General features: G+C 43.6%; 1 protein-coding gene across 6 annotated transcripts in view; it reads right to left on the bottom strand.

Moving 5' to 3' along the window:
* Nucleotides 1-13,217, bottom strand: part of Ryr2 (ryanodine receptor 2) — a 605,596-nt gene that overhangs the window by 22,980 nt on the left and 569,399 nt on the right. For all 6 annotated transcript variants that reach the window (XM_047520965.1, XM_047520967.1, XM_047520968.1 and 3 more), the window contains 6 exons: nt 12,151-12,298; nt 8,953-9,039; nt 8,157-8,378; nt 6,584-6,714; nt 5,277-5,319; nt 2,592-2,725 (listed from right to left, as the gene is read on the bottom strand). In XM_047520965.1, the coding sequence (XP_047376921.1) occupies nt 2,592-2,725; nt 5,277-5,319; nt 6,584-6,714; nt 8,157-8,378; nt 8,953-9,039; nt 12,151-12,298 (765 nt within the window). The remainder of the gene's footprint in view (nt 1-2,591; nt 2,726-5,276; nt 5,320-6,583; nt 6,715-8,156; nt 8,379-8,952; nt 9,040-12,150; nt 12,299-13,217) is intronic.

Here is a 13,217-nt window from a genome sequence, read left to right as displayed (position 1 = left end):
AGCTCAGTTGGTAAAGTGCTTGCCTTGCAAGCACAAGGCCCTGGGTTCAATCCCCAGCACCAAAAAAAAAAAAAAAAAAAAAAAAAAAAAAAAAAAGTTCCATGAATATTTAAAATAGGTTCTCATACATGAATAATTTAAGTGGATGATATCTAATGAGGGTCGGGGGCGGGTGGGAGGTGGGAGAAGAATGGAGGAACTTTAGATTATGTAGAGGGAAATGAGAGGAAGGTGGGTATGAAAAATGGTAGAGTGAGACAGGCATCATTACACTATGTACGATTACACGAATGGTGTGAATCTACATCGTGCACAACCACGGAAATGAAAAGATGTACCCCATTTGTGTACAATGCATCAAAATGCAGTCTGTGAAAATGGATAAATAATAAAAACAAAACAAAACAAAGGAAGAGCTGGAATGGGAAGAGCGGGGCCGTGTGTAAGAGCAGCCGCTTCCAGGAGAGCAACCCAGAGCAAAGCTGAGGTTTCTACCAGGAGGTCTGCACTTTGCATACCACTTTCCAGCTTCCTTTAGAAACTTTGGTCATGGTTGGTATTCTCCGCCTGCCACGCTGCGTGGCGCATTTGCTGCCACCATCACTCAGTGCCCTGCCCCACTGGGGTGCAGGACGCGAGCAGCCATGCTGACCAAGGCTGACCCTGGCCACGCAGGCAAGGCCTTCCCTGGGCACAGGCCTGGGTTCTTGGTGAACTGTAGTTAGAAGCTGGGGGCTGTTCGATGGTTTTGAGGTCCCAGCTCCCCGCCTCCCCCGGGAATGCATGGATAAAGAAATGTGCAGCTCTCTGGCTCCTGGCAGCCATTCTACACCCAGGAGGAAGCCAGCCACTTACTCCAGCGTGCACACGCCAAACCTGCTGCACGTGTTTGATGCAGCAATGCAGACGTGGAGCCTCTGGTGGACATTCATGTTACGGCAGCCCTCACATAAAAACCAGGTGAGCTCTTAAAACTTGGCCTTCTACATGCTTTAGAGACAGTACACGTAAATCTTTTTTCCTAATAATGTCTATGACTTATGAGCTCTATTCCGATTTTACGATCCGTATTTAAAGGTGTTAATCAATGCCTTATTAATTGCCTGATATTTGCTAAAGGTTGAATCTGAAACCATTTATTATGTAAAAGCATGGGAAAATTTCATGAATGTAAAAACTATTCATTCATAGGAAAAAATGATCTAAAACTTTCCATTTCTTTGTTTTTGTTTGTTTGTTTGTTTTGGAGTCACAAAGGTGACCCATGGAAAGTGCATGGTTCAGTAAAGCCGTTTAACCCTCCACAGGATTTCAGTGGTGTGGGAAGGCCTGCGTCGCACCACACGACAGTCTAACAAAGGGCCTTTCACCCCAAGGGCCTGCCTTTCATTTGACACAGAGTGACATGTCTTTAAGTGCCACATTTGCCCTCCCAGGTAATATTCTGGGTCTAAGGTCACATTTCTATTGCATATTTGCTGATCACTTTTCAATGGAGTTCATATTATTTTTTTGACATAAAAAACACACAACCAATGAACTAGGTCAGGTGAAATCTATTTAATGCTAGCTGAAATATTTATCTGAGAAAAAAATAATATTTCCCTACAGAACCATAAATATTTGTTTTCAAAGCGATCATCACTTCCCTCATTGACTGAGACCATAAATACACAGGAAAGGAAGAATGGGCTAGGGTGTGGCTTGGTGGCAGAGTTCTGGGCTCAGTCAAAGCAGGTGCCCATGTGTGCACACACACACACACACACACACACACACACACGAACGGATATGGCTTTTTTCCCAAAAAAATTGTTAAGTGGAGACAATAAGAGTTTACGTTTTAAAAGCATGTATGCTTTCCTTTCATTCCAGAAATTCACTTAATAAATTTGCTAAATAGATATACATACACTCAGACCTCATATATTTGTGTGTGTGTGTATGTATGTGTGTATGAGAGAGTGAGACAGAGAGAGAGAAGCAGAGAGAGAGTGAGAGAGAAAGAAAGAGAAAGAGAGAGAGGGGTTGAGTCTTGGGGGAAACCAATTCAACTGGCTTATATACTTCGAGTTATAATATTATTCCATGAGAATACTATACAAAGAACACTTCATTTTGAAGTAAGCTTTCCAAGTAATAGTATGATAAAGTCTTTTTGGCATACTAATGCTTTGCTATTTAAAAAAGATGCAATAATTACAATAAAAGAATATGAACTTTGAGTTTTTTAAATAAAAGGGCTATACAATCTCTGTCTCTAAATCAGGAAAATCAACTACTTTTCAAACAAGAAGAACAGAAAACAGTTACCTATTATGCTTTTGCATATGTTTGACTTAAGGGGCGTTTAAGGTTAGGAAAGGCAATTTAAATTAAGAACATGAATATTCTGTTTTTCTAAATAAGAAAAAAGGCACCCTCAAAAATTAATAGAAAAATATCCCATCCTTCCAGAGCTCCAATACCCAGAGCGTGACCGTTGACTCCACAGGTGCCCCGTCCTCCTCTGCCTGCTCCTCTGAGAGGGTGGCCAGGGTACCGTGCCCCTCCCAGCCCCTCCCCCGTGGCAGGGTGGACGCTGCACTCACACGGCTGACAAGGAGCTGTCTTTCTTTGGCTTCTTCTTCTCTCTGGCGTCACTGAAGTCCAGTGCGGCCTTGTCCATGCCCAGTAACTCGCTGATTCTGTCTCGACCATAGAACTCGCCATATTTATCCATAACCTGGGGTCAGGGAAGAAGCACTTTATTGGCGGAAACCATTCAGTAACATCATCAAGCGCGCGTCTGACAGTTTTCAGACTTCCTCCGTATCTGCCGCATCCTGAAGACCACAGGGACACCTAGTCGTCAGCCCTCTGTGTGACTCTGCTAAAGGCCTAAGCAAACCTATGGCACTTTACACTACCTGTCTGAGGAACGAGACGCCCCATTCCACAGCAGGAGGCCCACCAAGGGAGGACGGTGGACTGGAGAAAAGGGAAGAGGTGGAAGGAAATGTAAGGAAAGTAACCTTCACCAAACACTCTGTGGCAGGAATTTTGCCTCGTTCCAGGCAACTGCCACGATCTGAAAGTTCTACCCTTTATCTCACATGACTGCCACAATGTGAAAGTCGCTTGCTATCAGCATCCCATTCTGTAGATCAGCTGCCCCATAAAACTTAACATAAGGTGCTCGCCTTAGCAACAGATGGGACCGGCAGCACCCAGGCAGGGCCCCACACCCAGCCAAAGGTCTGCTGTCAGTCTCGATCCCAGCCACTCCCTCTAACCAAAGTCCCTGTCCCACCTGCCCCCCCTGAGGGTCCTGACAGTGACCCCTCAGGACCTCTCATGTCCCATCTGTCCTCGTTCTCAGTTCTCGACTCCTGGTGAATTCCTTCCTGGTGCAGGTGCTGTGGCCTTTGCACCGTCATGCCTAACACTGCCTCAGGGTCCTGACGTGGCTCCTGCATCACCACTGCCTGACTTTCCCTGTCCTTGTTTTGGGACTTGCACTTGGACATGGCTCACAGCTCCCCCTGGAGCTCAGTAGCCCCAGCTCTGTGATGGTGCTCCCCAGCCTGAAGCCCATGAACCGCTCACTGGAGTCCCACACGGTGAAGATGGAGGGAACAGGGAACGTCAGAGAAGAAAGGCGGGAGGAGCCGGGAAGCAGGGGAGAGGCGCGCAGGAGAAGCAGGAGAAGAGGGAAGAGGGGAGGAAGGGGAGGGAGAAGGGGAGCACTGAGGAATTAGCGCAGATGGAGAAAGAAATAGAAATGGAAAGAAAGGGCTGTGGAAAATGAAAGATGGGCTTTTCTGAATGGGTACAAGCAGGTGAACTGAAAGAACACATAAAAGAACAGCAGTAGCTAAGGAGTCTATGGACGTGTGCCATTTGGGCAAAACAACTCAGTCTGCATTATCCTCACAGTGCTAAGAACTGGCTGGCCAGATCTGGGTGGACATTCTCCCTGCAGCTCCCTGGAGAAGGGGTGTCGTCCAGCAGGGAGGCCAGCAATGGACTGAGCCAGGTCAAGCTACTTCTTTGACTGTGTATGTAGAGTTTTCTTCAGAGAAATTCTCACTTTAAAAATTTATAAGCTTCGTTCTTATTCCATTAAATGACAGGGGAAATGCTCAAATTATCTATTTAAAATTTTTTATAAATTATAAACTTGCACCAGAAAAATCTCCCCAAATCAAAAACAAAACAAAGAAGTCACAACAACAATAAAAAAAACACTGCTTCTTCCAACTAGAAAGTGTGTGCAGACACCCACACCCACACACACCCACACCCACACACACCCACACCCACATCCACACCCCCCCACACACACACACACAATGTGCTAAATGATGCAATTGATTCACGTTTCAATTCTAAGTGTAAGCTCTGAATCGCTGCTCAGATGTAATAGAAGCTTTTCCGTGGTCAGTTGTTAGCCAGTCTTTTTAACTTTATGCTTCTTTTTAGTTAAACATAACATTAGGATACATTTTGACATGATCACCGAAGCACAGAATATAAGTTGTCACCAACCCTCTAAATGCCACTGAACTGGTAGAAGCAAAGCGGGAGAGGCCACTTCTCCTGGTGGGTCTACCTGGCCATTTGCTGTGCATGGTACAAACTGGAGCTAGAATTCACTAGGAAACTGTGTGTGACCTGAGTCAGCTGGAAAACTGGAGCAGCTCAAAGATCAAGACAGGTACCACGAAAGAAGGAAGAGGGGCAGCGGTTCAGACACACGGGCCTGTTACACACGCCAGCTCAGGATAAAAGGACCACATCTGAGCCTTGTGTGGTGCGTGAGGCAGAAATGACCTCACCCACAGAGCTCCTGCAGGTGCTGGGGTCGTGGCTGAACTCCACATCAGTGCCTCTTCTGCCCCCAGCATCACAGGAATGCAACTTTATCTTCTCAAAGTATCTTTAAAGTAATTTAAGGAAGATAGAAAAAGCTCTGAGTCAACTTAGCTCTTCCAGACAATTTCAGAGAAAATTCTTACCAAATCTTGTTACTACTACAGACTGAGCATGCTGATTCAGCTGAGTCTGGGGAGGGGTGGACGAAGCAAAGTCTATTTATACCGGAGCTGCAGAGTCCAAATTTCTCATGTGCTATTTTTAAGATTGATGTTCAATTTAAATGCCACTTTGGAATAACATTACCAGGCAGATATAACTTACCTCAATATCTCATTCTATATGTAAACCACATCAAATTCAAATCTGAATTGCACTTAAAGAAAAATAGAGAATGCATTCCTTCTAAGGAGTATTACCTTTCTTTTAACAAATTTATCCCAGTAGTTATTGGGAAATGACCTAAAAAGTACAAAATCACAAAAGTTAAATCATTTTTAAATGGAAAATAATAGCATCTCATTTGAAATGAACAAAATAATAAGTAAACATAAATCTTGCTATCCACATGAAAGTACAGTGAACTAGGTTACCATCTTATTTTCTTTATCACCAGTATCATCAATATTATTTTGAGTATTAATATATAAATATATGCACATGTAAATCACATTAAAAAGGTTATGGGTTGATATGTTAATAGAGGAGAATATAACCATATTTATTAATAAGTAACATATTTATCATTTGTTTATAACATATCAATACATAAACTGTTGTTGTTGATTGTCTTTAAACATTAAAATATCTGGAAATCAGTCAATGTTTTTAACTATGAAGTAAAAAAGTTTCTTTCCTATCAGTTACCCTTAAAGAAACATTAAGCATAGCACTCAACTCAGGTACCTTGGCTGATAGAGTTTACTAAAAGGGATCAATGATTAAGGGACAGAATTGCTAAAGAAAACATTTAACATTTAGAGCAAGCCCATAAAATCCATAAATAAATCATTCCCCCTGAAAAACTCAGAGCCCACGACATGTGTAGCTTTTAAAGAATAAGCAAAACTAATCACAATAAAGTATTTCATTCTTGAGTAGTATGAACTACTCAAAAGTATTGTCACTAAGACTTTTCTGGTGGAAAATCACATGTTGCAATGGACTTACAGCTACTAGCCGTTTGGATCTTGACTTCACAAGGCTAAATAACCAGTGAGTAGAGAAGTGTCTGTTCCTTTGTCTCACATTTTACATCTTGTCACAGCACTGAACTGGGTTATCCGAAGCTCCCTGGTGGTACCCATGGAAAGTTCACAACTCAGATACATTAAAAGTGTGAAATTTAATGTTTGTGCCTGTGGTGTGACTCCTCTTTCCTAACGCATAATTTCGGCTTCTCTGCTTTTGGTGAGATAACTCTGCACTGCGGATGACACCTTCCCACTACACACTTCCCTGGATACTGGGTAATGGATGTGAAGTCCCATCAGTGTTGCGGAAATGGCCTCAGAGCTTTTTGTGATTAAGGAACTCGGAACACAGAGGGCAAAAATTGAGGGCATCCATCAGGAGGCCCATGCACTTACTCTTGGTCTTCTTGGCTGAATATATAACTACTATTCACTTGTGCTACACTTTTGACAATCTCCACGAACTGCAGGAAAGTATTTTTATGTCTCAAAATTTCTGAGCACAGAGATGTCTCTTAGAATTCTTTACTCACTGCGTGTTGATTACGAGTCTATCCCACTGGCCTTTAATATCATCTTCTGAAGGCTGCTCCGTAATATAAAGTCCATCAAATTCCAATTTTCGTGCTACTTCCTTTTCTCGCTTAAAAATAACCAACGGGACCTACAGAGGAAAAATAAACATGGTAAAATTAGTTTAGATTTACTGGCATCTCCTGTGGTCACTATCTTTGCAAAATAGCTTTTGGAAAAATTATTTCCCATGGACTTTCAGGAAAGTAAAAATGGAATGAAAATGAATAAGTTACTTTCAGGCACAAAGAAACATCTAGAAAGTTTTGGAAAAAATGAGACAGAATAGATATTTTATATATGTATGTGTTTTAAGCACATAGGGACTCATAGATACTTGTACTAATGGTACTACTCTAAAGAGAAAAAGGTGTCTAGGCAAAAATTTCATGTTTGTATATACATATATGTATACATATCAATGTGAATGACTGTAAAATAATTAATCTTATTAATGTTCTAAAATGTATGCTAGCAACAATTGCAGAGTTTTATTTGATAAATCTCCTTAATAATTCCATACTTAGCATGTCCACATGCTATTTAGAGATAAATTTTAATTTTGGCATCAGCAAAAATCTTTGTCAGTTTGCCCAGATGTCTCCAGGATCTACTTATAATCTTTTCCTGTGGACAGACCTTACATGGGTGCAGATACAAGGGTGATGCAGACATTCTGGAAGTACCCAAGAATATGCAGCTCTATACAACAATTGGGAAAATGGAAAGGAAATTTACTGAAAAGACTACGCTCTCTCCTCCTATGCTGAGCCCTTGTGTTTCAAAAGTCTTCTGGAAGCAGCACAACCAGAGGCAAAGGACAGTGAACTAAAGGCACTGTAATGACAGGGGTCTCACTGGGAAAAGATGACCAGGTGTGTCCAGGTAATGGACAGCCCGAGCACTCAGAGACTCCTTGGATTCTGTTTACCACGTCTTAGCACGCCCTTGGCAGGGCTTTAGGGATAAACTGTGTTATGTTTCTAGGTGAAGTAACTGTGTTATGTTTCTAGGTAAAGCATTTCTGCCAAGGAGAGCAAACGACATGTATCTAGTAACAGAACAATGAAATGACTCATGGATGTCTGCAGAGTCCTCCTGCCCGGGAGCATCACCATGAGACACGGTAAGCGTTTTCTGTGGGTGCCCAAGTGGGTAAAGCTGCCCACCACGTGAGTAATTATCAACAGGTAAAAGAAAGTCACAACGAGACGTCCCTTCCCAGGCAGCCTGCAGCCAAAGGCTGGTCAAGGTAGATACAGAGAGGCCAGGCTCCTGTGTCCCAGGCCAGGACACCCCTAAAGGAGCATCCCAGCCTCAGAGATGAACTCCCACAGCCTCACCTGCACCTCAGCCCAACTTCCCTCCCTGCCCCATCCTGCTTCCTGCCCTTGCCATAGGTGAGGGTTCACGGCACGTTCCCAAACTAACTTCATGCACATAATCTGCATCTCAGAAGGGGCTCTGCGGCAGTCCAGTCTCCGACACGCACACACAGACATGCATGCCCAGGTCCCTGTGCCCCTGTCTTACTTTCAGGCAGTAGTATCCAATGATGCAGAAGAACGAGATGACGGTGTGCAGGATGGCCAGGATGCGCAGCGTGGGCTCCATGTAGCCGCTGCTCTCCTCCAGCACGTAGTGGACGGCCATGATCCTGTGCGAGCTGCTGTCCAGGCTGGCCGTGACTCTGGCACTTTCACTGGAGCTTCGAGTGGGCAGCTCCTTTCCTTCAACCACGGAGGAGGTGGAGACCTGATGCGAACCAAGTGCCGTATGGTGAGTTGACGGTATCTAAGGTGGCTTGCAAGCAACCCCAAGGCAAATACAGAGCCTGTGCAGCAAGTGGTGGATGTGAAGTCATTGCACAGTGAGAAGACAAAGAGTCAAGGCTGCAAAGAGAGCTTTTGCAACCCCAAAGGCAAGTAAAGTTCATTCTAATCCAACCAAGAGTTATAAGGGTCTAAGGCACACAGGAAAAAAATTAGATGGCTGATTTTACAAGTTACCTGAAATAACTTACTGTAGCAGCTCATGCCATACCCAGCTGCAGCAATAAGTAGGTATTCAGGCAAAAGACCCTGGAAGCCCAAGGCGCAAACCTCCTGCTGATCAAATGCTGTTTAGCTGAAGCCACTGAGACACTTCTCAATTCCTGGACTCCAAGGTGCAAAGCCAGGACACCTTCCTGGGGATCAGGGATGGGCCTGGGCCTCACCTTTCCTCTCTCATTTGGCACAGGATTAGGTGTGCTCACTATTGGATCTTTGAAATCTGCACACTCACCCCAGTCTGTTTGGGCTCTCATTAAATCCCCAAATGTGCTTACCTTGTAAAAGAGCAAGATGAAATTGATGGCAAATGCGACAAACAAGGCCAGCATTCTCATGTTGTAGAAGTTGCGTGCAAAATAGTTCTGAGGGTGAAAAAAGGTAGGAAATAGTCACTGAATCAAGAGACCTGCAATCAGCAGGCCACTTCAGCATGCATCCACTCATTGACCCAAACCTGTAGACAAGTTACAGAAAGACTGTCTTCATTTGCCCCAGACCAACACTGTGGGTTGAGCACCATTCTTGGTGCTATAGAAACAGTAAAGGAGCATCAGCAGCCTTGGAGAGAACTAATAAAGAAGCATGCAGCCAAGTAAGACAGTGTCAGGGAATGCTAGATGCTATGAGGAAAATACATCCGATGAAGGGATTAGGGGAGGGATGGAATTTGGGACAGCTGGTCAGGAAGGGTTTATCTTAGGAGTGCAGCCCTGAATCCACGTGAGGAAGAGTGTGTCAGAGACAGGAGCAGCAAGGGCAGCTGCAAGTGAAGGACGGTAGTGGTGAGTTTAAGGAAACAGTGTGAAGGATGCATATGAGAAGGCAGATGGAATGGGGAGGAAATAGGGTCAGGCCAGAGGGAGTCTGGGTATTGAAGGCTTCTGATCAAAATTTGTAGTGTGGTTCGTGGCCTCTGAACCAATCTGGGGTCACAATGCCTGATACAAAGCCTGTCCCTACCACTGGAACGTGGACCAATAACTCACACCTTCCTGGGGCAATAATTTTATAATCTTCCATGTAAGGATAACAACAGAACCTGCTTCATAAATTTGGTTTGGGGATTACACAAGTTAATATAAGGGAAGATAGTTAGAGATCTTATCCACTTACTGGTTCCAAGAATTAAACCCAGGTTGCTTAACCACTGAGCAACATTTCCAGTCCTTTTTACTATTTTTTTTTTAAATTTTGAGACAGGGCCTCACTGAGTTGCTTAGGACTTCCCTACCTTGCTGAGGCTGGTTTCAAATCTGCCATCCTCCTGCCTCAGTCTCCTTATTTGCTGGGATTACAGGAGTGCACTACTATGCCTAGTTTAAATTCTATTATATATAACACATATAGTTGTTAAAATAATAAGATTATTGTTAATAATTTCATGGTTGTTCCTGATCAATGTAATGTCACTTTATCACAATTTCTATCCCGTTCCAGATGGGATGAGAAGCTATGAGAGGGTTCCAGGAGGGCCTTGTGCGACCCTACTGTGCTTTAGAATCGTTCTGGATGCTGAGGATAGCAGGAGTGGGGGCAGGGGTGGAGGCAAGGGGAGCATTAGAAGTTCCCACAGGAAGAGCGGTAGTGACGGGAGGCTCCACTCTGGTGGTGGCCGCGGAGATGGTAAGAACCGGGCAGATTCTGGATGTAATTGGAAGAAGGGCCAAGAATTACTGCTGGATGACAGGAGGTGAGAGAGACTTGAAGAGGACAGTTTCGGGCTCTGGGGGCCTGAGCAATCAAGTAATGGTCGGTACAACTTCCTGAGCTGGAAAACAAACAAATCAATCCAGAAGCTTTAAGGGGTTTAAAGGAATAGGCTACGAGGAGTCGAGTATTTGTTTTAATATTAATTGGGAGCGCTATGCAGATACGCCAGGGGCTTGAGCAGCATAGAGCCACAGCCAAGTGACCACACCTCCCGCGATGGCCTGTGTGTGCACACTCCACCCCTGAAGGGTCATTTCCCCACAGGAACCCTGTCTTCACTGCCACAGTGCAGTGGACCATGGTCGGCCATCCAACTGGGCCAGGTGCATTGGTTCTCCTTGGAAGGTGGAACTGGTCATAGAGACTGAGTTAGCTCCTGCTGGTTATCTGAGCAGGATAGTCACAAAGACTCAGAAGGTGGGACCTGTGGCAGCCTCGGGTGACTGTGTTTAGTCTGATGCAAGCAGATTGCTGAACTAGAACATCAGCTGAAAAGAGAATCAGGAAAAGAGAGAAGCTGTACAGAGACAAGAGAACATGTGAACCCTGAGACAGCAAGAGGGAGGGAACACCCCAACTGCCTGGCTAATATAACTGTAGTTAGGGGCTGGGGGGATAGCTCAGTTGGTAGAGTGCTTGCCTTGCAAGCACAAGGTCCTGGGTTCAATCCCCAGCACCGCCACATATATATATATATATGTATAACTGTAATTAAACTCTGTCCAGGGTTACTGCAGGGCACTGTGGAGCCCATTCAACCTCCAAGCCATCTATAATAGAGCTACACCTGCTGCCACGGCAACCATAGCAGCGCATCGACTGAACGATTATCCAGAGTTATCTAGAAAACATTTACGTTCAATGTACTTTGTAATAAACAGTATGGGGAAAATATAAGTTTGGGGGACCACTTCTTCAAAATGTGTAGGACACTACATAAAGAACTATCTTCTCCATTTTTATTTTATTTGTTATATTCTAAGAATAATTTTGAGTTAGCATCAATAGAGAACTCATTAATATTTTTATAATTAGATTTTTTAATTTTAAATAAAAGTGTAATTTTATAGAAATGTGGACTAGGCAGGTTCTGGAACTTTACTTTGAATTATGTGTACCCTAGGAGGCCTAATTCCACCCCAGGGCCTCAGAGCCCATGTCCTGGCCTGCCCTTGAGTGAGTCTTGGTGGGAAGATACTGGGAGTGCTGCTCCATGGTCACCAAGCCAGAGGGTCTCCAGCGGTGTGAATGTGTGTGGGGTTCTGGGCTTAACAACAGGGAGCAGCGGACCAAAGGCATTCACTGTAAACAATAAAGGCGCTGAGATGGCCAGATGAAACACATGGTCATTTGTATGAATTCGTGAATTCGACCAACGATGCACAGAAAATATTTGGAAAAAAATTGCCTTTGCATGAAACATGTACAGACATTTTCTAACTAACAATAGGGTATAAAACTTTCCCACAGTCTTTACACTGTTAAGAATCATAAGTAATCTAGAGATGCTTTAAAGTCTACAGAAGAGTGTGCACAGGTTGTGTGCACAGGTTGTGTGCACGGACTACACTGTGTCATTCTGGGGACTTCAGCATCTGCAGGTCTGGGGGTCCTGAAAGCAAGTTCTGCAGATACTGAGTACGACAGACTTGCAGGACTGATTGGTTCCCTGATGAACCCCCCAGGAAGGTCAGTGAATACTGAGGCTGAATGAGTATGCTCTCAACACAAAGCAGTGAAAATAGCCATTCTTCATATCTTACGAGAAGCTTCTGTTGATAGGCTATGATTTTCTTCCAGAACGCTGACTCTGGGATTTCGGGGTCTCCGTATCTGTGTGTGTGAAGCTGCCTGAGCTTCTGTTTGCCCTTGTCTTCTTTGGTTTTCTCTTCCTTCTCTCCATCTTCTCCCCTGGAAGAACAGGTGGGTGAAGTAGAAGTTATTCAGAAAAGGACTAAACTGGTAGCCTACAAAAAAATTTGGGCTGGGGAGTTAGCTCAGCTGGTAGAGTGCTTGCCTTGCAAGCACAAGGCCCTAAGTTCGATCCCCAGTACTGCCAAAAAAAGTAAATAAATAAAAATTATGCAAGTGAGCAGATACTTAAGATCACAGAACCACTTTTGGAAACTAATTCCTCTTTCAATGAATGATAAAATTCTGGAGTTTATCATCTGGGGCTAAGATTTCCTGCTGATCGCAGGGACCCATACAGATAACTTGAAGTTCAAATCTAGACGACATTTTTCAGGCTTCAAGGATTTTCATATGCATATATAACAGATTCCCATTGTGCAACAAAGACATCCAATTGAAAAAGAGTAACAAATGAAAATTTTTTTGCTCTTACCTTTCAGACTATTTTAATTTTTTTTGTTTGTTTTATTTTATTGTACACTGCATTTCTCTTTTTAAATTAGGATTTTAATGTTCAACTTTTAATCATTCGGTCATTAAGAATTAAAATCAGAGGTCTGTGCATTTGGTTTTTTACATGTATAAAGTATGTCGATGTACTGATATAGTATTTTAATTTTATTAAACAAAATCTACTAATTTTAATATAATTGTTCATTATACTATAATGTTAATTTCAGACAATAATGGCATTAGAAGGACTGAAGTTTTATACTTAAAAATCCTCTAGCTGCAAAAATATCCACGCTTCGTGAGAGTCAATCACAGTACCTCCCCACAGTACCTCCATGAGCATGAGCACGTCTACAGCAGCCTCACCGTTAGGTAAAGAGCTGCCCTTGAAAGGCCTGCCTCGTGGCTGCACAGGCCTACTTTTTACCCTAGCCGTCACTTAGGGGCCATTTTTCCAACCCAT

Source organism: Sciurus carolinensis, chromosome 12 (genome assembly GCF_902686445.1).
Source record: "Sciurus carolinensis chromosome 12, mSciCar1.2, whole genome shotgun sequence".
Classification (NCBI taxonomy): Eukaryota; Metazoa; Chordata; class Mammalia; order Rodentia; family Sciuridae; genus Sciurus; species Sciurus carolinensis.
This window is presented reverse-complemented; position numbering and strand designations above follow the sequence as displayed.